The sequence below is a fragment of the Lycorma delicatula genome, chromosome 9 (assembly GCF_047948215.1).
Source record: "Lycorma delicatula isolate Av1 chromosome 9, ASM4794821v1, whole genome shotgun sequence".
NCBI classification, from domain to species: Eukaryota; Metazoa; Arthropoda; class Insecta; order Hemiptera; family Fulgoridae; genus Lycorma; species Lycorma delicatula.
Window position 1 is genome coordinate 19,109,195 of NC_134463.1, and position 27,714 is coordinate 19,136,908.

Genomic DNA, 27,714 nt, shown 5'->3' on the forward strand with positions numbered 1-27,714 from the left:
AGTCAAAATGAATTCAGGGATGGTTAAAATGGATATTTCCGTTGAAATCTGAAAACCGAAATTTTTCCCGACCACAATACTTCCTTACAATACTTCGTACAGAGAAGACCACAATACTTCGTACAAGGAAGTAAAAAATCATAATGTATTTAAGCTATAATAATAATAATAATAATAATAATTTTATAATAGGAAAGAATTCATTTTATATATACATATATATATATATTTAAATCGTTTGACCACAGATAAAAAACAGAATTAAAGATCTATTTATAAAGAATAATATTGTACGTAATTATTATCAATACATTAAACATATTTGTACAAAATATAGGCGACTCAAGTAACGGATAAGAAACTAAAAAAAGAATATAATGAGGTATTGGTAATGCATTGGTAAATTATTAACGGTTTTACGAACGTTACGGTTACGTTACTGTATTGTTTCAAACACCGATCGTTTCTATTTCTATTTAAATAACATAACGGTAAATATTAATTATTAATCAAATATTGAACGGTAAATTAACTTACTATTTTTTTATTCGTAAAATAAACTCATCATGTAATTTCATATTTTTATTTTGACAAATTAATTATCTTTTAATACCATTTCTAAGCCGTCAAATAATCGTTATAATTCATTAAGGATTTTAATCGCAAGATTAAAAGTAAGGGACTTCAGAAAGCAAGACAAATGACATATATATATATATATATATATATCTTGGTCTAATTGGTCGAATAAATATTTTTTTTTTTAATACCGATTCTAAGGCGGAATGGTAAAGTTTTTGATATTAATCCGAAGGTCCTAGGTTCGAGTCCCGGTCAGTCATGGCATTATTTAAACATACAAAATTCTTTATCATCCATCATATTAAAATGTTATTGGGCAACAACCTGTTGCTGTTTTAAAAACAAATAAATCAACTTTTGGATTTTCACCATCTACGAATACTTTTATTTGAATTAAAAAAAATATTTTAAATAAATAAATATTTTATTAAATTGGTAAATAATAATAATAATACTATACCCTACAAATCGTGTCAAGTAAGGGCAGGTGTACTACTCACTGATAAAAAATCTGAAGTGGATACCACATGACTTCCTTGTATGCTTATTAAATTTACATATACAATTTTTTTTTTAAATTAAAGGTACATAAAATTTTTTATTAAGAACTATTGATATTTTTTCATATCCTTTTTTTACTGTTATTATTGAATTATTATTTATTGTAAAATATTTTTTACAATCAAAGGTTAATATAAATTTAAATTAATAAATCAATATATTTATAATAAAAAAAAAGGAAGTGAAGTGGATTCGAACCAATGTGCCTTCCCCTTGCAAGATCCAAATATTTCATTAATTAAAATTTTATTTGGTTATAAATCTGGAACTTACGAAAATAAGAACCACTTACGATATATCGTTGAAAAGCTCTCAATGAAAGCTCAATTAAAAAAAAGTCCAAAATCTAATTTTTTTTTTATTTTGGGCTTTTTTGGTTCAGTCGATTGCAATCAAAAGGGGAGGTGCACAGCTAGATGTTACAACTGTTAACAACAGTTTGTTTCATTTTAGATTTACAACAGTAAATCTAAAATTTCAACATCCTATTGCTAATCGTTTTTGAGTTATGCGAGATACATACGTACGTACAGACGTCACGCCAAAAATAGTCAAAATCGATTCAGGGATGATCAAAATGGATATTTCCGATGAAATCTGAAAACCGAAATACATCGCGATCACAATATTTCCTTTACTTCGTACAAGGACGTAAAAATAGAACTCCTGCATTTGTCAGGATGGATTAAGGGAAACCGTAGAAAAACCTTGGTATGAACAGTCATAAAAATAAAAAATTAATTGCAAAATAAAAAATATAAATATAGAATAATTAAAAATAACGAAACGTTATTTTTAATTAATTTTTTCTACAGGATTAAAAATTTGCTCATTTTTATAACGTTTCATTTTTTTTTAACAACTCATTTCATATTATATCTTTCTTTAATCAAAAAAAAGGTATTTAAATAAGAATGATAATTTTTGTTTTTATAAAAGGTAATGAGGGTTAAATATTAAGCTGTATGCAGATACCGGAAAAATTTAACATCACAATTGCCGGATTTTTGTACTAGACCAATACTATTTCCACATTTTAGGCCTTCTAATTTTAGCCATTGTACTAGACAAAATAATTTAAAAAAAAAATCAATCAAATTATTATATTCGTATACGATGCTATATTTCTGACTTTAAAGTATTAGCTGTACTACAAGAAAAATGTAATAAGGTAAATTTAAGGAAAGAGCCACGTTAAACGGATTTTATATACAGAGTTATCATAAAAGAATGGTGCGGTTTTGAACATGGTTTAAATTAAAACAGAATTACTTACAGTTTATGTTTTTTATTTTTAAAATTTGTCGTCTCAAACATTTTTTTACATAATTAATAAATTTTAATATGTGCGCCCTTAGTCGCTCGACAAATGTCCAAACGATACTCAACTTCTCTCCAAACATTAGTTAACATATTTCTTCGTTAATGGTTGTCATTGCTTCATTAATCCTGTTTTTTAAGCGGTTTAGGTCGCGAATTTTTTGTGTATAAACAACGCTTTTGATGTACTCTCACAAGAAAAAATCGCAAGGTGTCAGGTCTGGACTCCTTGGAGGCCAAAGTACGGGTCCTTGCCGGCCTATCCATCGATCTCCAAATTTTTCGTTCAAAGGGTCCGTGACCGATGCATTGAAGTGCGGGGAAGCACCATCTTGTTGGAAATGAAGCCGATGAATGTTTTCGAGTTCATCCGGCTGAGGAAAGCAATAATCGGTTAACATGTCAAGATACACAACTCCATTAATTGTTTTTTCAGCAAAGAAGAAAGGCCCTATTACACGATTTTTCATCAAACCACACTAACTTTAGGTGAATCGCGTTGTTTCTCAATAATTTCGTGTGGGTTTTCAGAGCCCCATATTCATGAATTGTGTCTGTTAATACATCCAGTCACATGGAATGTAGCTTCCATGTAATTTTTCGTCTGTAAAAATTATATCATCTAAAAATGATTCGTTTTCACTTATTCTGTCCGATATTTCAACAGCGAAATTGTAACGTTTTACACCATCACCGGGTTTCAATTCCTGCAGTATCTGGATTTTATAAGCGTGTAATTTCAGTTTTTTATGTAAAACTTTGGGAACTGTTGATTTTGGAATACCTAATTCGACGCTTCGACGGGGGATGGACTTACCAGGACTTCTAATTGCCGATTGTCTAATTAGTTCAACCGTTTACACTTGGTCTGCCGGTTGATTTCTGTTTCTTAACCGATCCAGTTTCTTCGAATCGTTTGAACCAACGTGTTATGTTAATTTTGTGCGGTGGATCTCTTCCGAATTGACGTTGAAACGCACGTTGAACTAAAATTACGGATTTTAATTCAGCCGTCAATAAAACACACTTTGCTTTGTCTTTATCCGAGAACATAGTAACTCACTGAACTCACCGGAACAACAATACAAGAACTAACGTTGTGGTTACAACTGCTGATAAACAAACTTTTGGGTTGGAGGCTTTCAGGGATACCAATATAACATCTAGAAATTTCCCTACAATCTTCCTTTGAATTACTGAAACCGCACCATTCTTTTATGATAATTCTTTATATATATATATATATATACATACACAGCATGTCCCACGAAGAAACTTTCATAACATGTTCTACTGATGAAAATAATGAAAAGCGTTCACATAAACATAGGTCTGAAACGCTTTACTTTCTAGTTACGGCTAGCGAAAAATTTCTCCCGGATTTCGCCTCTACTAATAAAAAGAAGCCCATTTTACCTTTTGGGAACCAAATTATGGAGAAAATTGGTGGTTTCTTATGTAAGTTGAACTGCGAAGTAGGATAGAACAGGTCCCAAAACTGTAAATCCAGTAGTTTTTAAGATATCCGACGTTAAAAACAAAATTCGGTGTCGAAAAAAAAGTTTTTTTAGGTTTGTAGTACAATAACTTTGTTAAATGATTAATAAATGCGGAAGATTTAGTAACAAGACTTGTAGAGGATTTAATTATGAGAAGATTAATGCAAATACAACCAGTAAAAAGTAAATAGAAACATTTAAAAATCGATTTTTTTTGTTGAAACAACATAGAAGAAAAATAGAAAATCGTGTTATTCTTTATGTACCTCAAAAAGATTCTTTTAAAAATAAAAACGCTAATTACTGAAAATAATTTTTAAAGAAATAAAAAATTTATAAAACATATTTTACCTGTGTATAATCAATAATTTACACAGATTTAATTTTACATTTTTTATAATTTACATTTTAAAATTCAATAATTTTTTTTTTAATTATTCTTTTATTGTTAAAAGAATAATTTATTTTTTATTCTTTTTTTTATTATTATTATTACTTATTATTTTATTTTATTTCAATTATTTAACGAAATAAATTAAATTAAACTGATTTAAATTAAATTGAATTTTTTTTTAGTTTCGTTAAACTAAAAAACTAAATTGAAATGTGTATTATTTGAAAATGTTTTTAAAAAATTTATTGTATAGGTTGGCAATAATAAACAGTAGGTCAGCAATGAAAATTGAGCACTTCGTTTAAACCTGTTGTCATTAATTACATACAGATAGAGGAAGTGTAGTGTTATCATAACGTAGTGTTTAAATGCAGTTTCAATTTTCTAACAAGGAATATACCGATATCATTTTTGTTTGCGGATTTTATAACGAAAATTCTGAAGTTATTCGACAAGAATATTAGGAGAGATTTTAGGAGATATATATTTATGCATTACTAATAACTTTGTACTAAAAATTATAGAGATAAATGAAATTATCTTAATTTTTTTTGTAGGTTAAATAGATACTAAATAAACGAAATCATAAAAAAAAACACTCAGTAAATTTAATTTGGAAAGTGAGATTTAATCTCATGATCTTATTTATTATGAATCTTCTATAATGCCATTAATCTTAGTGTAATAAAGGACGTTAAAATAGCAAATTTAAAAGAACATTTTACCGACAAGAGAAGACAGGTTTCATACAACAAGTTTTGACAAATGAAATAAATGAGTTAAATCTTTCTCCCACTTAAAAAAAAAAAATATAATACATAAAAAAAGATGGAATACATTACATTATATAAAAAAATCTTTTGTAAACATTATTAAAGATATAAATGGTTAAAGAATAAAAAATTTTCTAAAGATTGACCGACTTGTCTCGTTAAACTATATCGAATTAACTACGAGCTTTTATTATAACACAATTATAGTTTAAAATAATTATATTAAAAAAAACGTAATGTATACCTTTCCGCTCTGCAGGATATCAACTGTTAAGTATATGTTGCAGAATGAATAGGCTAAATTTTCGGTTGGGCCATTAAACGCAGTAATTTTTATTTTAACAAAGGCTATTCAAGTATTACGTAAGCAAAATTTTGGTAATTTTATATCTTCCCTCTTTTTCTAATGTAACAAACGAATATCACTGACCGTTTTCCTGAATTATTTAGCATTTATTTTGTTGACAGCATTATTTTTTATTATGAACATAAAAATAATGAATATCATTCCCTGATTTATTAAATGAAAATTTAATGTTATTTTTCTTAAAAGTTAAAATAAGTTTTTCGCTACTTAAAATAAGTAAACCTTTGTTATGGGAATAAAATGAACGTTACGAGTTAATACATTAAGTCTTGTTGAATGTTAGAAGCTTGTTTGGTCTTTATCAAAACAAGAAAAAAAGTCGGGCCTACGGCCCGCCGCGAAAATGTTACATGGTTTATGTTTCATTGCACATGATTTTGTTAAATGTTTTTGCCAATAGTAACTAAATAACGTTCATGAATTTAGCTAACAACAGAAACTTTTACAACGAAAAGCATAAAAATCCTAAACATTTTTAGCTGTTTGCTTGAGTTGTGATTTTTTAACACAGCTCTAACCCCAATGATTTCCTTTTTTATCTCCAAAACATAAATATAATTTTAGATAAATCGTTCGAACGAATGAATCGTTCGTGCGCTTTATTCAAATAAAAATCTGATGCGGACACTATATGACTTCCTTGTACGCGTATTATATATACATCATTTTTAGCTGCACTTCATTTAAACTTATTTCATTGGAAAGTGACACGATTCTCTAATTCTGTAATAAAATGGACAGTTACACAATTGCATTGTGATGGACATCACATTGCATCACATTTTTTTGTGGTGTTCGTATCAGCTTTTATATTAGTTTATATATTAATTTTGTTTCACGGCGCTCAACTAGTTATGTGGTGTAAGTGAGAACGTGTTAGATCCGTAACCAATTTGAACACATCGGTTCGAATCCGACTTCATATCCATTTATATTTTTTTAAACTTTTTTTTTAAATTTAAATATATTATTTTATTAATAATTATTAATTAACCTCTGTAAACATTTTTGAATTAAAATGAAAAGTACATAAAATTTTATTTCACTAATAAATTCTGATTGTTTTCCAAATTTTTTCATTTATTAATAAATTAATATATTTAAATAAAAAACAAAGTTAAAAAAAAGGAGATGAAGTCTGATTCGAACCAATGTGTCCTCCCATTGTAAGATCCAAACATTTCATTAATTAAAATTTCATTTGGCTATAATTCTGGAAACAATGAAAATAAGTACCACTATGATATGTTGTTAAAAAGCTCTCAATGAGGGCTTATTACTGCAGTTAACAAAAAGTCCAAAAACAAAAATTTTTCGGGATTTTGGGTTTTTTTTGACACTTGGTTAAATAGATTATAATCAAAAGGGGAGATGCACAACTAGATGTTACAAGAATCCTAAATCCAAAATTTCAACATCGTACGGCTAATCGTTTTTGAGTTATTCGAGTTACGTACATACATAAGTACGTACAGACGTCACGCAAAAATAGTTAAACTGGATTCAGGGATGGTCAAAATGGATATTTCCGTTGAAATCTGAAATCCGAAATTTTTCGCGATCACAATACTTCTTTTACTTCGTACAAGGAAGTTAAAAGAAAAAGAAAACTCATTTACACGTGTGCGCGCGAGCGGGAACATACACACACATCTATATATATATACTGACTGTTTATTAGGTGAAATGCGCATGTAATTACAGATTTTCTTCTTATTTTTACTCTTCACCGTTTGAATATATTGCTGCAGAGTATAGGGTTATATTTTTAGTTCCGGCAAATTTTTTTTACAATATTATTAATACATAATTAGATACGAAATAAGTAAATGAAACATAAAAATTGGCAGCTCTCGGCCTTCCATCCTGAGGTCCCGGATTCGATTCCAATCTGGTATGGCATTTTGCATAAGCTAAAAATGTTATTACCATATTCCCACGAACAACAAGCTTCGAGTTTCTGTGGTGAATTAAGTCATCAACCAAAAAAAAAAAAAAAACACAAACTATGAACTGAACAAAACGAATACGAAAAATAAGCTTAATTTTATATTCATCAATACATATATTTTAATATACTGGTCGGTTAAAAAATAATTCCAAAACTTTGAAATCATATAAAAATTTATTGAAATAACTTACAAATTCGGATGAGGTCTCATTTCATAGAAAAATCATCAATTTTGTCAACAAACCTTCACTTTGATTCGATATGGGTTCCATTTATAATGCGACATACATCCCACCTGCAGTCGATTTCATTCTTAACTATAGCCAGAAAATCGGGCGTTACCTCTGCAACTATGGGTTTAATTCGAAGTCTTAGCTCAACGAGATCAACAGACGAAGGAATAAACTCGATCTTTAATGAAACCCCTCAAGCAAAATCTTCTGGGATCAAATCTGGGGAGCTAGGTGGCCAAGCAATTGGACTGTTCACGACCAATCCATCAACCTGGGAATCATTTCAAGAAAATCTCGGACTTTTAGAGGGTAGTAAGGCGGTGACCCATCTTGCTGATAGTAATAGCATCTAACTTCGTCATCATCGTACAACTGAGGAATTAGAAAATGTTTAAGTATGTCCAAATAAACGATATCATTTACGGTCGGTTACCTCCTGAATAAAGAACGGGCCGTACAATCGAATAGAAAGAATGTTTTTTTTTTTTGTATTTAGAATACAAAAAAAAAAACATTGACCGATCACAAATGTGCTGTAACATTTCACGAGGGTTCTTGCTACCCCATATTTGGCAGTTTTGGGTGTTCACCTTGCCACTGATGAGAAACATTGACTCATCACTAAAAATTACATCGTCTAAAAATGTATCGTTGTGTGCATTTCTATCCATCATTTCCATACAGAACTGTAGCCGAAAAACCTTGTCGTCATCTGTAACCTGGTAAACCATTATTCAAGTGGAATCGTTTACGTAATACGAGCCAAACAGTCGTTTGTGGAATGCCAGATTGACGTGACAAAACGCCGAGTTAATTTCTTCGAACTACGTGTAAAACTTTCTCTAAGTTGTCGACATAAACGATATCATTTACACGATTGTTTCCTGTAAGAAGAACAGGCCACTCTGTCTGGAAGAAAAATAACCCTTGTCAACGAAGATTTATTGCTAAGAGTAAATTGTATGCCTACTAGGAGGCTCCCTACCGTACTATCTACGAAAATTATGCTGAACTGCAGTTCCTGACTGCAAACCGTGAAACTAAAACGCACAGCGAACCCGTTCCGCACCAGTATCCATTTTTAACAACACTGGTGGCCGAATCCGGTAATAATGAACTACGTGAGTCAAAACTTGGATGTGTTTTGCTATGAAATAATAAGACTTCAACCGAAACTGTAAGTTATGTTAATAAATTTTTATCTTCTTTTAAAGTTGTAAAGTCCTTTTGAATCTCCTGCCGGAATATTTAAATACGAAATATCATGATTAAATTTTTCCAATAAGAAAATGCACGATTTTCATAAAATTTTAATAACTTTATGATCATACGAAATAGAATGGTAACATCTTTTCACATAATTTTAGCAGCTGTTAAAAAATGTTCACAAAACTACTGAAAAAGTAAAAGTTTTTGAAAAGTTGTATCAGTTAAGATAATAAGCTCTTTACATTTTGATAAACATTTTAGAAATATGGGTTGGAGAAATTTCATTCTTATTCAATGTTATTTTCGAAAACAAAAAACTTCATTCAAAAACTAACTACCGAGCAAATAGTAATAAACCATTTTATTTTTCAATGTACCTTTTTTGGAGGGGATAACAATAGTTGTTATTTAATTTATTTTGCTTTGTGACTCGTTTGAGTCATGTTATTTTACCAAAGGCTTTATTTTTTTACATTTTTAAATTTATTTTTTAAATCGGTAGGGAATTTTTTTAAAAATGTTAAATTTAGAGGAAAAATATAAGGGAAAAACAAAGAAAATTAATAAAGAAAAGAGAAATGGGTACTATAAAAACCATACCTTGTTTAACCTCCGAATTCACCGTTAAGTATGCTTCAGAGGATGAGATGAATGATTTGTAGCGTGTGTGAAAAATACCACGCCTGACCGGAATTCGAACCCGGGACCTCCGGATGAAAGGCCGAGACGCTACCACTCGGGGCACGGAGGCCGGCAAAGCGTACCTTACAGATTAATTGCATTCTGTTTATTTCTATTGGGAAAATAAATGCTGTACTTAAAATTTGTTTTATGTTTTTTTTAACACTATTTCTTTTATAGCTTTTCTAAAAATTAAGAAAATATGTAATATATATATATATTACTTAAAATATTAGAAAATATTCATAAAAAATAATGAAAAGTAAATTAACAATAAAAGATAATTAATATGCATAAAAAATATTGTAAGTATTAATTGAATGAACAGTTTACTACCAGAAACGTATATTTAGACGGCGTTTATTAAAAGGTAACACAGTAATACTGTCCGATTAATAAATATAGAATTCTTATATAACTTTGAAATAAATTTTGAGAAAATTTTTTTTAAATTTCTTTGTTATTATTATTATTTTATATTGATAGATAATACAATTACAGTTTAACTAAAATCTACACCGAATCTGGCAGACCACTCCGGTCCGGCGTGCGTTAAGTAAAAAAAAAAAAAAAAAATACAGGTTTTGTTTTCCTTTTTTAAGTTAAATTTTTAATTTTTGGGTAAGATAAGAAAAACAGATAATATTTATAAACAAGTTATATTTTTGTTCATTTATAGTGATTATTTAAATTCGCTATAATTGAATGTAATCCTGGTAGATATTATTTCTCAACGTTTTCAGGCGATAACAAAAAATCGCTGGTTGTTCATTCGAATAAAATCGTTATAACCTAGTAATTCTGTTACAATGTGAACATCTCATCAGGGTGTAATATCCAGCAAATTAAATAAATGTGAAGTAACAAAAAGATGCCAACGGGATACGCCGACTTTAATAAACTATTATTACACTGAACGAACGAAGTTAAGTAACACTAGGTGCAGTTTTCCAATGGGTGGAGACTGCATTCTTTTGGCAAATTGCCTGCTAGCTAATGTCCATTGTATTGATGCCAATTTTAAAATTATATGTAATGTTTGGCAATTTTAACGTTAAAGTTACAAGTGAATGAAAATTTTGTTTCGCAGTACCGATATAAAAAAATCTGATGCGGACAGCACATGACCTCCTTGTACGTCTATTACATTATATTTAAATGATTATATTTTTTAAATTATATTATAATTGATTAATTAAAAATTGATTTTATTATAATGATTATATTTAAATATTTTTTTTTAAATGAAAAGTATATAAAATTTTATTTCATTAAAAATTTCTGATATTTTTTTTTTATGTTATTATTCTAAAAACGTTTTCACAATTAGAGGTTAATAATTATTAATAAATCAATATATTTAGATGGATAGAAATGCACACAATGATACATTTAAAAAAAATGATTAAATTAAAAAAAAAGGGAATGAAGTCAGATTCGAACCGATGTGTCTTTCACTTGTAAGATCCAAATGTTTCATTAATTAAATTTTTTTTTGCTATAACTCTGGAACCAATGAAAATAAGTACCACTTATGATATCGTTGAAAAGCTCTCAATGAGGATTAATTATTACAGTTACAAAAAAGTCCAAAATCCATTTTTGTTTTAGATTTTGGGCTTTTTTGGACAGTTTTGGTTCAGTCGATTGCAATAAAAAAGGGAGGTGCACAACTAGTTGTTACAACAGTCCTAAATCCAAAATTTTAACATCCTACGGCTAATCGTTTTCGAATTATGCGAGATACATGCATACGTACGTACATATGTCACGCCGAAACTAGTCAAAATGGATATTTCCGTTGAAATCTAGAAATCGAAATTTTTCGCGATCACCAAACTTCCTTTACTTCGTACAAGGAAGTAAAAACGAAAAAATTGTACGAAGTTGCAGAATTCAATGTTCAAAATCTAAAATAAAATTCAAATATCAAATGATTTCAAATCCAAGTAAAATATATATATTTAAAAAAACAAAACAAAGATATAATTATAAGGAAAATAAACAAAAGAGAACAATCTACGATCCTTTTTTAAAAAGATGAACTACTCTAAGCGATATATGAAAACAAGATTTAATTAATTTGATAATAGAAGGTACAAAAATTAAAAACTAAGAGACAGTAAGGTAAGTATTAAAATATAAATTTAAGAATATAATAATGAAATTAAAAAAAAATAGTACAGAAAAAAAAAGTAGAATAACATCAACATCGTATGTTTGGGTTTAAAAAAACTTCTTGATACAATCCAAATCTAATTAGAACATAAAATTTTACAATTTTCTGAATTGTTTTTCCCTAAAAAACATTAAAATACTAGTATTTAAATAATGTTATTAGGAATAATAGACTTAATTACACGCATAATAAAAATTAAACACGTTGAACACTTCCTAAAAATGTAAAACCTAACCCGCTACATCAAGAAACCAAACAAAAAAAAAAAAATTATCTCAGAACGCGGTTACAAAGGTCAGGAATTGTGGTTGAATAGTTAAAGGTCAAAGAACCAGTTTTTTTATCTAATATTAATAATATTCTTTAATGTAATATTACACTATAACATCTAACAATGTATCCAGGGCCAGTTTAAAAAGCAGATGTATGAAAAACATGAAGCATAGAATACAACGCTGCATCTATGTTCCTATACAATAGTCTGTTCTGGTATTATCATAACACAAATCAATAAATAAATAACTAACTGAATACGTTTGATTAGTTTCTTATTATATCTATGAATTTCTTGTAGTGACATACTTTCACCACGCAAATTAAGTTTCTATATTGAAGATGCACAATAGTTAATACGAGTATACATTTTAAAATATAAACATGTAACATAAATAAATAAACATTTTATTCACATTAGTACACCTTAGTACATATATTTAAATATTCCGTAGATGAAATCAGGGTGGATAGATTTAACACTCAATGAAGGATTTATAAACAAGAAATGTTTAACGGCTTTATCTAGAGGAGTAAAAAAAGACAATTTAGTTTTAATAAATAAAATAAAAAAATATCCTTTTTAAAATGTATAAGTTTACAAAAAATAAAAAATTCTTAATTAAGAAATACTTTTAAAAATACAGACTTAATACTAAAAAAAAAAAAAACGCGCTTCGGATAAACCCCATATTAAAGTCTATTTCACTTAAATTGTATTAAGACGTTTTTATCACTAACAAAATATTAAATAAACAATTTTTAAACAATGCCATAAATTTCTAATAAAGATATTCTTTAATCCAAAATCGGATGGACAGAATTCAGAAATATTATATTTTGAAAATATACATAGACGAGCATAACTTTTCTTACCACAAAAAAATCAACGCAATTGACAGCAACGTTTTGCGTCAGACGACTCTCAATATGATCGATCAGTCGAGTACAAAAATCCACCGATGCCCAGAGAGGTCATTTTGAACAGCTTTTGTGACAATAAGGTATAAAAATGCAACACTTAAATTAATTTTATTAATCACGGTCCATTGGTATTTTTATATAATTTATTTATATAATAGTTTCCACTTACCAACAATCTTTGATAGTATGTTGGAGCGCTTTCGGATTAATAATCCATCCTCAGGAACATTTATGTGTTATAATTATTTACTTCACATATCATTAACTAAGCTAACTTAAATTTTAAAAACAAAAATTATAAATATAACAATTGATCGCCAAAAGGTAAAAATAATGTAAACGTTATCCGTCATGTCAGTATGACATGACGGATAACGTGGATACACGTTATCATTATTGACAAGATGGATAACATTTACATTATTTTACCTTTTGATGATGAATAACTACATTTATAATTTTTGATTTTTAAAATACAAATTGGTATAATTAATGATATGTGAAGTAAATAATTATAATTATAACATATCAATGTTCCTGAGGATGGATTACTAATCCGAAAGCGCTCGAACATACTATTACAGATTGTTGGTATGTGGAAATTATTATATAAATAAACATTTAAATTACGTTTGATATTTTTCTTATTTAATTTACTCATAAAATTGCATTCCAACATAACCTACCGATTCTGCAGAGGTTACGTTATGGGTTTGGTTATATGTTGCTCACTCTGTATATATATATATATATATATATATATATATATATAATACTGCCGATCTCCATAGCGTTTCGGCCTTTTATTCAGAGATCCCGGGTTCGAATCCCGGTCAAGTATGTCATTTTTATAAGTTACACAGAAAAAAGTAAATTTCATATTCCGCGCACAAGCTCAATTTTATGTGGTGATATCATAAAGCCATATATATATATACATAGTATTCAATCAGTTTTTTATTCTAATTACAGGGATACCAACTTATAATTTTGAAAATAACATACTTCTTATGTACTTTTTTTTATTTTCAATATTTGCTTTCTTTATAAAAATACTTTTTTATTTAATTGACACTTAGGAATATAACGACATCAGAAATTTCATTCAACAATCTAAAATTAAATTAACGGTAATTCAATTTTTCACACATAGACAAACACATATAAATATTTTTTCAATTTTACTTACGTAGCCTAGTCATCGCATCTTCACTGAAACCTTTTGTTTGATTCTCAACATCAGGTAAGAAATATTCTATGTTCATACAATGCGTTTCTACTGGACTGAGGTATGTTTCAACTGTAACAGAAAAAAAAAATTAAAATTAATTTTAGTAGGCGTGATTAATCTAAAAAAAAATTAACAAACACAATATTTTTATTTTAAATTTGACATAATATCTGAAAAAAATTCTGAAGAAGGAACAGATTAAAGGGAAAAAAATCAATATAGATTTAAAAAATTTCAGTAAACTAAATAAACACAGTTTAAATTTTACTATTTTACAATTAAATCTTATTAGTTTATGATATAAAAATAAATTTAAAAAAATCTGATGTGAACATACATGACTTCCTTGTACGCCTATTAAATTATATATACAAATTTTTTTTTTAAATGAAAACATTTTATTTCATTAATAACTTCTGATATTTTTCATGTTTTTTTAATTTTATTTTATTGTTGAATTATTATTTATCGTAAAATCTTTTTTACAATAAGAGGTTAATAATTATTAATAAATCAATATATTAAAATTAAAAAAAAGGAGATGAAGTCTGATTTGAACCGATATGCCTTCCCCTTCTAAGATCCAAATATTTAATTAATTAAAATTTCATTTGGCTGTAACTCTGGAACCAATGAAAATAAGTACTACTTATATCGTTGGAAAGCTCTCAATGAGGACTTATACGACAGTTAAAATCACAAATCCAATTTTTTTGGACTCTTTTAGTCCAGTCGATTGCAATCAAAAGGGGAGGTAAACAACTAGATGTTGCAACAGTCCTAAATTCAAAATTTCAACATCTTACTACGGCTAATCGTTTTTGAGTTATGCGAGATACATACGTACGTAATGACGTCACGCCGAAACTAGTCAAAATGGATTCAGGGATGGTCAAAATGGATATTTCTGTTGAAATCTGCAAACCGAATTTTTTCGCGATCCTTTACTTCGTACAAGAAAGTAAAAATAAAACGTTTCAATCTTCTCTTGCAAAAATATTATATAAAATATTTAAACAGCTTCCATTCTAACGAACAAAAATTGTTACTTACAGTTAAATTTAACTTAAGTCAATCAGTTTTCTAGCATCCTGATACGGTTGACTTAGGGTCTTTTTCTTTCTTCTTTTACTATTTAGCCTCTGGAACCATCGTAAGGTATTAGTTCAGAGGATGAATGAGGATGATATGTATGGACGTAAAAATGAGGTGTAGTCTTTTACAGTTTGAGGTCGACCGTTGCTGAGGTATGTGGTTAATTGAAACCCAACCACCAAAGAACACCGGTATCCACGATCTAGTATTCAAATCCGTATTAATGTAACTGCCTTTACTAGGACTTAAACTCTGAAACTCTCGACTTTGAAATCAACTGATCTGCGACGACGAGTTCACTATTATACAAACCCGACGGGGATCGACTCAAGGGATCGTCGATGTTTGATCGACTCAAACATTTATTAACTTGTTTTTCTTTTTTTTCTCTTTATATTACTTTTTAATATGTTTTTACTCATGTAGAATTACTACAGGTTATCTACTGCTCATTTCCACCGACTTTAATATGTAATGTAATGTGATTTGACATTTCTGTAATAATTTATACATTACTGAATCCTTTAGAGATTTGTTTATGATCGATAAACAATCAAAGTTAACATTAACCATAGTTAATGTTACTACTATAGAGTTTGTTAATATGGATAAATTTTTTACTAACAAAACGGATCGACTGTATCTTATCAATCTTCTATTAAATTAAGATCTGTTTTTTAAATAAATCTATCTCTTATAGTCTCTCATTCTTGATGAAATAATTTTCAAATTTTGGTAAAAGGTTTGTTTAACTGCATGCTTTGTTTAAAATGCATGCTTTTATATCCAAGCATATTTTTTTTTCTTTTTATTTAACCTGCGGGACCACCGTTAGGTATTGTTTCAGAGAATGAGATGGATGATTTGTAGCGTGAAAAAATGCCATGCCTGACCGGGATTCGAACCCAGGACCTCCAGATGAAAGGCTAAGATGCTACCATTCGTGCTACGGGGGCCAGTAAAGCATATTTACGTTCCAAACAAATGTTTGTTGGAAGGAGAGTAAAAGAATCTGCCTCCAATCCATTCCAATAACCCCTGTTTGAAACTTCCTAAAAACTGCCACCTGTAAATGTAATTTATTTACAAGCTGCATTATAACAGATTGACAGATACTATGTTCTGTAAAAAAAAAGTTTTATTTATATATTTATTACATTTTCTACAACAGTATTTAACGGAAAACATATTTTAGAATTTTTTAATTTCTTAGTAAAACTTAGCAAGATTTTGGGGTTCTCAAAATATTAAACCTAGATAGAACAAGCCTGTAATCTTAATAAAACAAATAAATAATGATTTAAACGACTATATTTTCTCGCGCAGTTTATTTTTTATTTTATATAATAATATTTCAAACTCCTGTTTATTTATATATAGGGCAAATGTATTAGATTTCTTTACAAGGCCTACAGAATGTGATATCAAAACAAATAATATATATATATATATATATATATACAGTCTACAACACAAATAACATACCGTTAAATTAGTTATTATATAGTAAGTTAATAATTTTTTACTAATAATCCCGTATAATTCTACACTAAATTATTATAATTTACTAGAAAAAAATGTATTAAATGGTGCTGCAGTTTTTATTTATAAATAAGTTAACACTTACTCGTAGAAAATAGTAATATTAAGCTTATAAAAATATTTTGCTCCAATAAACAAACAGTATATAACGGAAAATTTATAGTCAGCAAAAATTTTAGTTTAACGGAATATTATGTTTATATACTTCAGGTAAACAATAAATTTCAGGTAAAATTAAAAAAAAAATAATTTTTATTTAAAAAATTATTTATGATCAAAGAAAATCAGTTAATAAATTTTTAAAATTCAAATAAATAATTAAAAACACTATCACAGCCATGAAATACGTTTAAATAAAATAAATCAACCAAAAGAGGATTCACTTAACGAACAAAATGAATAGGGCATGACCATTTTTGTGAACCTTTTTTGTCAGTTACACTGCTTTGATATAATTCGTTATTTCTTTCTATTTTTACCGATATTTGAAGAAAAGAACGGTATTACTTTTGTAATAGATAGGATGAAGCCGGCCTCCGTAGCGCGAGTGGTAGCGTCTCGGCCTTTCATACGGAGGTCCAGGGTTCGAATCCCGGTCACGCATGGCATTTTCACACACGCTACAAATCATCCATCTCATCCTCTGAAGCAATACCTAATGGTGGTCCCGGAGGTTAAAAAAAATATAGACAGGATTGAGGGGTGAGATTGAATTTTCTGTAGTTTTTGATGTATGAGTACAAAAATATCATTCACTTAAATATCTATGTCTATGTATAAAATTTTGAGACTCGAATATCTCCAAAACAACTAAATAAATTTAATTTAAATTTATATGTATTATAGTAGTATATCTGAAGTTGAGCATGTGAAAATTTTATGAGGATTGGTTGAGTCGTTCTTGAGTTAGCTTGATCTAAGTTTGAAAATATTTGAGCGGGGCAAGTTAGAAGCGTGGTTCGTTATGATGCCAAGTTGAAAGTTAACTTTTTTATTATAAATATTTAAAATATTTACAAATAAATAATAGCATTAGATTGTTAATTTACTAAAACAAAATTTTAAACTAAATATTTGAATAATTTAAAAATCGTATGTATTCTATATAAAATAATTTTTTTTCTTTTGTGGATTATTTCCTTAAATTACGGTTAAAATAATTTAATTTTCTTATAAATAGAAAATATATTTTAATATTAAATTTAAAAAAATACAGTATTGTGTTTTTTAAAGATTTTTTTTAAATCTTAAAAAACAGAAAAAAAATCTAAAATTTCACATTTTTGTAAAATTTTAAATTAGAATAACTTGATACATTTTCAAACAAAATATAATAACAGAAAGTCGGTTTTCTCTCGCAGAACTGTGCAAGAATTTTTTTATTTTATTTAAGAACAATTATTATAACCGCAATTACGTTTTTTATGCTCCAATTTTTGCCTTCGTTTTTTACTTTTCTTGCTAGATATCTTTTTATAAATTGATTAATATATGGCCAACCTAAAACATCTCTTTATAAGATTTTGTTACAAATAGCTTTCTCACTGATTTATCAAAGGATTATTTTCTACTTTATCAATCCATTAAATTATCAATACTTCCCTAAAACATCCTGTTTCGAATATTTTTCCCTTTTTCTATTCATATTATATATTTTTGAATGCCACATTTTTACATAATTTTTATGTATGTACTTATTACTATTGTTGGGTAAAGTTAAAAAATAAAAAAAACACAGCTAGTATTTGCCAAAAGAAATTGGACTTTAATTATGTAAAACAACTGAACTTATGTTAAAGCATAACCTTAAATTGAATGAAATTATGAACTAAACATAACTTAATTTCACATAAGAAATATCAACTGAAATCAGCATATCAGTAATAATATTATTAAAATGAGATTTACAATTATATACTTAGAAAAACAAAACATCAATAAACATAATATAACTGGAGAACTATTGCATTACTGACAAATGCTGTAATATTGAAAAATTAGTAATGAACAAATGTCATAACCTTAGAAAAATGAATTAAAGTAGATCTGGATTGGCATTGGCCTTTCCTGATTTATGAACCACAAACTTAACGTTAAATAATGTAAAAATGTAATTTTAGTTTGACGTAGAAAAAGACACAATAATATTACAGTACAAAAGAGTTAATTACAATATAATCACACTGAACTTAATTGAGCACATGAAATGGGTTGCAGCTGAAATGACAGTCTTCTGTAAGTGACCTGTCGTGACTGTACTGAAGTGAAATTGAAACTTGAACGGCATAGGTAGGATGAACTGAATGTTCCACAAATTTGAATGATAACATAAAGGTTTAACGTAATGAGTAAAGAAAAACTGAACTTGCCTGTAGCACACAGATATTTGCCAGAGATGACCTCGTAACAGCAAGTACGGAAGAATACCTCTGTAGTCCTGGGCGTAGTCCGCACGGTGAATCAGGAATACAGCGGCGTGATGTGGTTTAGTGGTAGAGTGAGGCGCGGAATTTCAAATGTGTTGTGATGAGTTTGAAATTCTGCTTGAGCGTGAATGTTAACACAGATTTTGCAGGAGAGTATTGCCCGAGGCGACTGCAGTGGTGAGATGTTGGAGGTACTCTGCCGAAAAGATGGCGAAAAAAGGCGGGGGTAGCCAGATCCAGGTAATGGACAGGAGAGTGTGTGTGTGTGTGTGTGTGTATAAGGGGACGAAAAGATAACGGGTGTTTGAAAAGGGTATTCAGAAATAACTCGATAGAATAAGGGGCGCGGTCGCTAAGGATGACGGGGGGAGGTTCGCACGAGAACAATAATAGAGACAGTTGGACTTTACCGACCCAGCAATACGAAACCAAGTGGAATTCAAACATTCCTTGTAACAAAGCAACGGGACCTACCCTAGCTGTGAATTCGTAGAAATAACGGAAAAACTTTATGCCAGAATGGCGTAAACATACTGGGGGGCGAGCGAGCAGAATCATGAAGAGAAGACCAGAGGATGAATCTTGTTTCCAGGAGGAGTGATGAAACCAGAAGAGAGTTTGATACGGATGACACGGAAGATACCATCCTTACCAGGAAATGTTTCCGAGATGACACCAATGGGTTTTTCGGGAAGAAGATGCGGAGTTGAAAGAACGGATTTGAGAAGTCGTTTTCTTGGGCTTAGAAAGAGGTATGCGATTGATAGGAACGTGGAAGGCTGGTGGTCCATTCCACCAGGAATCGCGAGTAGGAGGCTGTGAGGCAGAAGATCCTTGAAACGCGATGTCAGAAGCGTTATTTGAAGACTTTACAGAAGGGGGAGAAGTGGTTTCCAAAGTTCGTTTGACACGGTTAGTCTCGTAGGTCCGTAACCTGTATGATCTGTTGCGGTTGTTAGCCACGGTCGTAGCATCTGAAGAAAGAGTTGAAGCGACAGCGTATCGTTTTTTAGGTCTTCGAATGGTTGTAGGGTGAAATGGATGCTCATATCGTTGATCATCCGGAATGGGAGGCTGGGCATACATAACTTCCTCGGTTTCCCTACATTTATGAAAAGTGTCGCCAACAGAGTCTTCTTGTGAAAATAGGGTGTTGAAAAAGGAAGTTGATTCTTCAGACGGCGAAGCGAGAAATTCGGAGGTGTTGCCGATGATTATCCATCCAAAGACAGTGTAGAGCGCGGAAGGAAATCCGGATTCTTGAATATTGCCGGAAGGCGCCAAAACATGGCAGAACAGGTCACTGCCAATGAGAAGATCAATAGGCGAGGAAGAGCAAAACGTCGGGTCAGCGAGATGGAGATGTTGAAATTTGTGGGCGACTGAAGGGGACAAAGAATGCGAAGGAAGGTTACCAGAAATATTAGGAAGCACAAGTGCCTTAGATTGAAAGGTCTTTTTGAATTGAGGTAAGGAGTGAATTTTGATGTTAGCGGTACCAAGAACAGAAGCATGGGTAGAGGAAATACCGGAAAGGCGTATTTCAGAATTTTCCAAAGGAAGGGCAAGACGGGAAAGACAATTTTTGGTAATTAAGGTGCGTTGCGAGCCGGAGTCCAAAACAGCACGGACCGTATGCAGTTTACCGAACGAGTCTTCTAAAGAGACGATGGCAGTGCCAAGCAGCACAGTCGAAGACTGTTCACAAGAAGAATGACAGGAAAAACAAGTTGCGTTGGGGTCAGACTGCGGTGAAATTGGAGTAGAACTGATACGAGCGGAATGAGTGACGGGTGAATTATTAGAGAGAAAATTAGGGGCTAGAGCCACGGAAGGTGTCGTGGGAGCAGGTGTGGTTACAGAGGGTGAGGGGCAAGCGTTATGAGCAGAATGACAACCAGATAGAGTGGGGGTATGTGGGCGTAGAGACGAGTGATGGGACAATTGAAAATTACTGGAAGACTGAGATGGACAATTCTGTATAATATTTTGCCGGGAAAAATTAGGGGACGGAGGAGTGGTACAACGACCTGAAGATAAAAGGGGTTTCAAAGTGCTGTCGTTTGAACTTCCGAATAGAGCGATGTTACTCTTTTGACACAGTAAAGTATGATGGGAAGAGTTGTTGCAATTTCTGCAGTTAAATTTTGACATACAAGTTTTCGGCGAATGAGAGCCCAAACAGCGGAAACAACGATCATTTTTTCGTAACCAGGCGATTTTTTGTTCATGCGACAAAGTTTGAAATTGTTTACAGCCATAAATACGATGAGCGTCCGCACATACCGGACAGCGGCCGGACGGAGTGTGATTTTGAAGAAAGAAGGATTTTATTGGCTTGGAGAATTTTGATGTTTGAGGACTAGGGTTATTAAAGTACGTAGGAGATTTTTCAGAAAAGGTGACATCGGCGTCAAGGCTTTCGGAAATTTTTTCCTCAACCGTGAGGAATTCAATCAGCTCTTCGTATGTGGGTACGCTTGACGAGGCGATACGATTTTCGAAACGCGTTCGAACATTGGGGGTGAGTTTTTCTAAACCAAGCTGCAGAAGAAGAAAATTTTCTAAATTTATGTTGAGACTTTTCAACGCATTAATGGAGGAAATGTACGTGGCCTTAAAATTAGAGAGGTAATTTTTACGATCATCGGACTGAAAACATTTAATACGGCTGTAAAAGCTATTTAGAAGAGAACGTTTGTTGTCATATCTGGAAATCAAAATGTCATAAGCGACTTGATAATTTTCCGCAGAAATTGGCAGAGATTCAATTAATAGGAGCGCATTACCAGATAAATGTGTTCTTAGAATTTGCAGTTTTTGTTCAGAAGATAACTGTGAATTTTCATGGACGGAACCTTTGAACAGATTGTGAAAATTTATCCAGTCGTGGAAATTTCCAGAAAAAATGGGAATTTTGAATTTCGGAGTCTCTAATAAGGAATGAAAAACTGGTTTGATATTCTGTTTTAAATCGGGAGTTTCTGATTCTACAAGTTTAATGGGACAAAACAATGAATCCCATTCGGTGCTGATTAAATTTATATCACAAATTTCGGATTGGTTTTTTATTTCTGAGTTATTAATAAGAATTTCATCGATGATGCCATAAAACTGTTGATCGAGGGCTTTGATATCATCAAGTTGTTTACTAGATACAGAAATTCCGTGAGAGTTGACAATTCTACTGAGTTTGTTAACACGAAGCTGCGCTTTGGCTAACAGCGCAGCGTTAGCTGAAATGATGGTGGCCTGAGCACGAGTCATGTTGTGCATTAAGTTTACAATAAATATTTAAATAGTAAGATTAGATACAATATGAAATACCACTCTTAAAAATAGCAACTTAATTATACAACAATAATATAAAATCAGAAAGAATTTTTTATCAGAGAATTAATAGATACGATAATCGTTATATTAAATTATCACAAGCAATAATTAATTATATAATTACTGTAACTAGTAGTTGTCGTTTACAACTTTCATGAAATCATTACTTTCAGTAACATGTTTAAAAACAATACAATATAAGATATTCTAAATTTGAAAGAACAATTTAAAGTATTTATATAATAGAAAAAGTTTAGATCAAAAATGTTTGAAAGAGATTTTATGACAAAAATTTACTTTAAGAAATGTAGTATGAACTGTAAATCCGGAATGATATCCGGCAGCCGGAGGACCAAAAACAACTAGCTATGTTGGGTAAAGTTAAAAAATAAAAAAAACACAGCTAGTATTTGCCAAAAGAAATTGGACTTTAATTATGTAAAACAACTGAACTTATGTTAAAGCATAACCTTAAATTGAATGAAATTATGAACTAAACATAACTTAATTTCACATAAGAAATATCAACTGAAATCAGCATATCAGTAATAATATTATTAAAATGAGATTTACAATTATATACTTAGAAAAACAAAACATCAATAAACATAATATAACTGGAGAACTATTGCATTACTGACAAATGCTGTAATATTGAAAAATTAGTAATGAACAAATGTCATAACCTTAGAAAAATGAATTAAAGTAGATCTGGATTGGCATTGGCCTTTCCTGATTTATGAACCACAAACTTAACGTTAAATAATGTAAAAATGTAATTTTAGTTTGACGTAGAAAAAGACACAATAATATTACAGTACAAAAGAGTTAATTACAATATAATCACACTGAACTTAATTGAGCACATGAAATGGGTTGCAGCTGAAATGACAGTCTTCTGTAAGTGACCTGTCGTGACTGTACTGAAGTGAAATTGAAACTTGAACGGCATAGGTAGGATGAACTGAATGTTCCACAAATTTGAATGATAACATAAAGGTTTAACGTAATGAGTAAAGAAAAACTGAACTTGCCTGTAGCACACAGATATTTGCCAGAGATGACCTCGTAACAGCAAGTACGGAAGAATACCTCTGTAGTCCTGGGCGTAGTCCGCACGGTGAATCAGGAATACAGCGGCGTGATGTGGTTTAGTGGTAGAGTGAGGCGCGGAATTTCAAATGTGTTGTGATGAGTTTGAAATTCTGCTTGAGCGTGAATGTTAACACAGATTTTGCAGGAGAGTATTGCCCGAGGCGACTGCAGTGGTGAGATGTTGGAGGTACTCTGCCGAAAAGATGGCGAAAAAAGGCGGGGGTAGCCAGATCCAGGTAATGGACAGGAGAGTGTGTGTGTGTGTGTGTGTGTATAAGGGGACGAAAAGATAACGGGTGTTTGAAAAGGGTATTCAGAAATAACTCGATAGAATAAGGGGCGCGGTCGCTAAGGATGACGGGGGGAGGTTCGCACGAGAACAATAATAGAGACAGTTGGACTTTACCGACCCAGCAATACGAAACCAAGTGGAATTCAAACATTCCTTGTAACAAAGCAACGGGACCTACCCTAGCTGTGAATTCGTAGAAATAACGGAAAAACTTTATGCCAGAATGGCGTAAACAACTATAGCTTCAAATCCTGAAAATTTTCAGCTGTTTCTTATGTTGTGATTTTTTAACACAACTCATGTTTTCCTTTTTTATTCCCAAAACACAAATATTAATTTTAAATAAATCGTTCGGATCAAGAAATATAAATCGTTCAAACGAATGAATCGTTCGTGGGCTACGCGTAGCCGCCCGGCGAACCACTACTGGTCCAATCTGCGCCTATAGTAACTAAAATACAAATGTAAGCACATACAACCTCACCATTTTTTATGGAAAGATAAAATTTTCTTTCTTTTTATAAGAATGTCGTTCGATACAATTAAAGAGACAAGAGCAACCCACCGGGTTGGTCTAGTGGTGAACGCGTCTTCGCAAATCAGCTGATTTTCGAATTCGAGAGTTCCAACGTTCAAATCCTAGTAAAGGCTTTTATACGGATTTGAATACTAGATCGTGGATACTGTTCTTTGGTAGTTGGGGTTCAATTAACCACACATCTCAGAAATGGTCGACCTGAGACTGTTTAAGACTATACTTCACTTACACTTATATATCATTCTCTGAAGTAATACCTGACGGTGATTCCCGGAGGCTAAACAGGAAAAAAAGACAACAGCGGAAAAAATTTAATGAAGTAAGCTGAAACTGTCTTATAATCAGGTTGGTACACCTGACATAGAAAATATAAACCATTTAAAAATAATTTTCTTTATAATAACCTTTTTAGTTTATTTCAAAATCTCGATTCCACTCGAAATGTATATTGTAGATGAACAATATGGTGTGGTAAGATTTTTATTTTCTAAAAATCGGCCAAAATTCACTCGTGGTTGTTAAAACAATGTCATAAAAAATATATTAACAGGATAATTTTTTTGAAGTTATACTTCTTTTGCCGCGTTAGGAGAAACTGATCACAGTGTATTTTCAGCGAGTTACGGAAGTTGCGCACGCCGATGTAACACACTATGAAGATTTGCGCAGGACCAAGAGAGTTTGCACGCACATACGAGTAGTGTCTAATTCAGTCAGTGGTTCAATGCAATTAAGTGATTAACACGTGTTGTAAACATAACAGATATTGAGTCGTAATAAATATATATTTATATACACGGATTTCTGAAGACGGATATTTTAAAATGTAAATATTGTTGTTCATATTCATAAAACTTTATTTATATTGCAGCGTATATTTTTTTATTTTTTGTGAAGCTTGTGTATCAAGATTTGAGGTTATATGTAAGTATTATTTTTATGACTAAAATTATGTTTTTTAATGACACAGAAAATAGCACACATCAAATAAATTCTTGATTTTGCATAAATAATTTTAAATATACCAGAAACAAGATTTTTTATAAAATACACTTTTACGATAAAATAAAACTATTTGTATCATATTTTTCATATCATAAGCCGCTGATAACCCTCGTACCTATTCGATCGTCATCCAAAGAATTAATGGAACTAAACTAATCGAAATATATTCTACGAACTTTGTTTTATATGACAACGAATAATTCAATACTTTTTAAACTATATAAAATAAATATTATTTAATTTAATGAATTCAAACTTTTATTCATGGTATTTAATGTCGTCAATCATTTGACTCAGTTCAAATTTGTTTGAATGCGTAAAAAAATTTTTTTTTATTCACGCCAAAGAAGTACACCTTCCTACGTGCGTACATAAGTACACACGAGCTTTTTTTTTTAGTGGATCGTAAAGATTAAGTCGGATAGAAGTTATGTCACTGATTTCATCGTAGCGTCACTTCAGAAAACGAGTGGTGATTCATTATTTATAGCGAGTAAATCAATCGAAATAATGTAAAAACGGTAAAGATGTTTTTGAATTAAAAGTGGTACTTTTACAAAAATGAATTAACTAGTTTAACGTAAATTCATTAAAAAGTAACAAATATTATAAAGGTTACAAATAATAAACGCCAACTTCCAACCGGATAAGGTCAAAAATAAGAATAAATAAATTCTTTATACATAACAAACATAATTCACAAAATTACCAACTATCAGAAAGTTTGAGAATTTCACCTATAATATACAGCACAAAACAAACAAGGAAATGTATATAATTATAATATTATTATTAGGTCATCATCATCATCATCATCATCGTCATTATCGAAAGAAATTTAAAGTTTATAACCTTAATAATTTGTAAATATAGACGTAATGTAATGTTTACAAAATGTTAATGATACTCATTTCAACGAATCAGTGAATCGACTTAAATAAAAATGCGGACAAATCATAAGGGCGGTGGGCTTAACGAATAGAGAGAAAGCTGTTCGCTCGGTTCTCTTCTTGTCACAGTTGAGTGCTGTTAGCAACGCTATATACACTATCGCAATGGAAAGTAGCTTTGCTTAATAATCTAGATACACAAACTACATATAATCCTGTTTCACTTAAAAACTAATAATAAATAAATAAAATAAAATGTTCAAATAGATAAAAAAGGTACGTGAAAATTACTTTAAATTATTTATTAAATAAAATGTATAAATAACGCATAATATACACAGGTGTACCACGAAGTTTTCCCGGGACTTTCATAACCTATCCTAGTGAAAATAATTGAAAAAGTTAATATAAACATATGTCCTAAAATCCTTCGTTTGCGAGTTACGGCTAGCAAAAGATTTCGCTCGGAGCTTCCCCGTTGAAATGAGGTCATACTGAAATTTTTAAGACGTAAATTAAGAAGCAAAATTAGTGATTTCTTATAGTTTTTGACCTAAAAAATCAAATAAAATAGATTCCAGAAATAAAACAGATCTGTATCTGCAATTGTTTTTGAGAAATCTGGGATAAAAAACCCTTATTTTGACATACAATAACATTATTAAAAGGGTAATAAAACATAAAATCTTTTAAAAAACCTTGTAGAGAATTTAATTCTGAACAATATGTTGTAAGGTAAATTGAATAAAACAAAAAAAAAGTTATAAAAATTTGAATTTTATTTAGAAAAAGTGTATTACTACATTTATCAGAAAACTACTTATTTAATAAACATCAAACTCTTTTTTGGCGATATGAAAAATGTGTGAAAATAAAATTTATTGTTAAAAAAAGTTTTTAAAAACTGGAAATTACACAATTGTAAAACAAAAATAAATAAAAATTACTTAGACAATAATTTTTGTATTAATGACAAAGATAAAATAATTATTTGAAAAATTATGATTTCAAAACTGGCAAGAAAATAACAGCTAATCAGCAATGAGCATTCTATAAAATATTAAGTATTTAAGGAACTGTGAACTGTTCTATCGTTAGCGAATTTTTTCTGTGAATTTTAGTTTGAACGTGATCGGTTTGCCATTGAAGTAATGCAGTACTTATTTTGAATAGATGAATATGCTGAAACGGTCAAGTGTTGTACTGTTTCTATATAAAATTCTAATTTTTCTAACTTTTCTGTGTTTTATTCCACTTACACTTTACACAATTTTGTTTAAAATTTACTTCCCTATAAGTCTTGTTTAAAAGTTTTACGTGT

At 30.3% G+C, this 27,714-nt stretch overlaps 1 protein-coding gene across 2 annotated transcripts in view; it reads right to left on the bottom strand.

Annotated features, from left to right (window-relative positions):
* Positions 1–27,714, bottom strand: part of LOC142329931 (uncharacterized) — a 255,074-nt gene that overhangs the window by 38,185 nt on the left and 189,175 nt on the right. For both annotated transcript variants that reach the window (XM_075374894.1, XM_075374893.1), the window contains exon 3: positions 14,136–14,246. In XM_075374894.1, the coding sequence (XP_075231009.1) occupies positions 14,136–14,246 (111 nt within the window). The remainder of the gene's footprint in view (positions 1–14,135; positions 14,247–27,714) is intronic.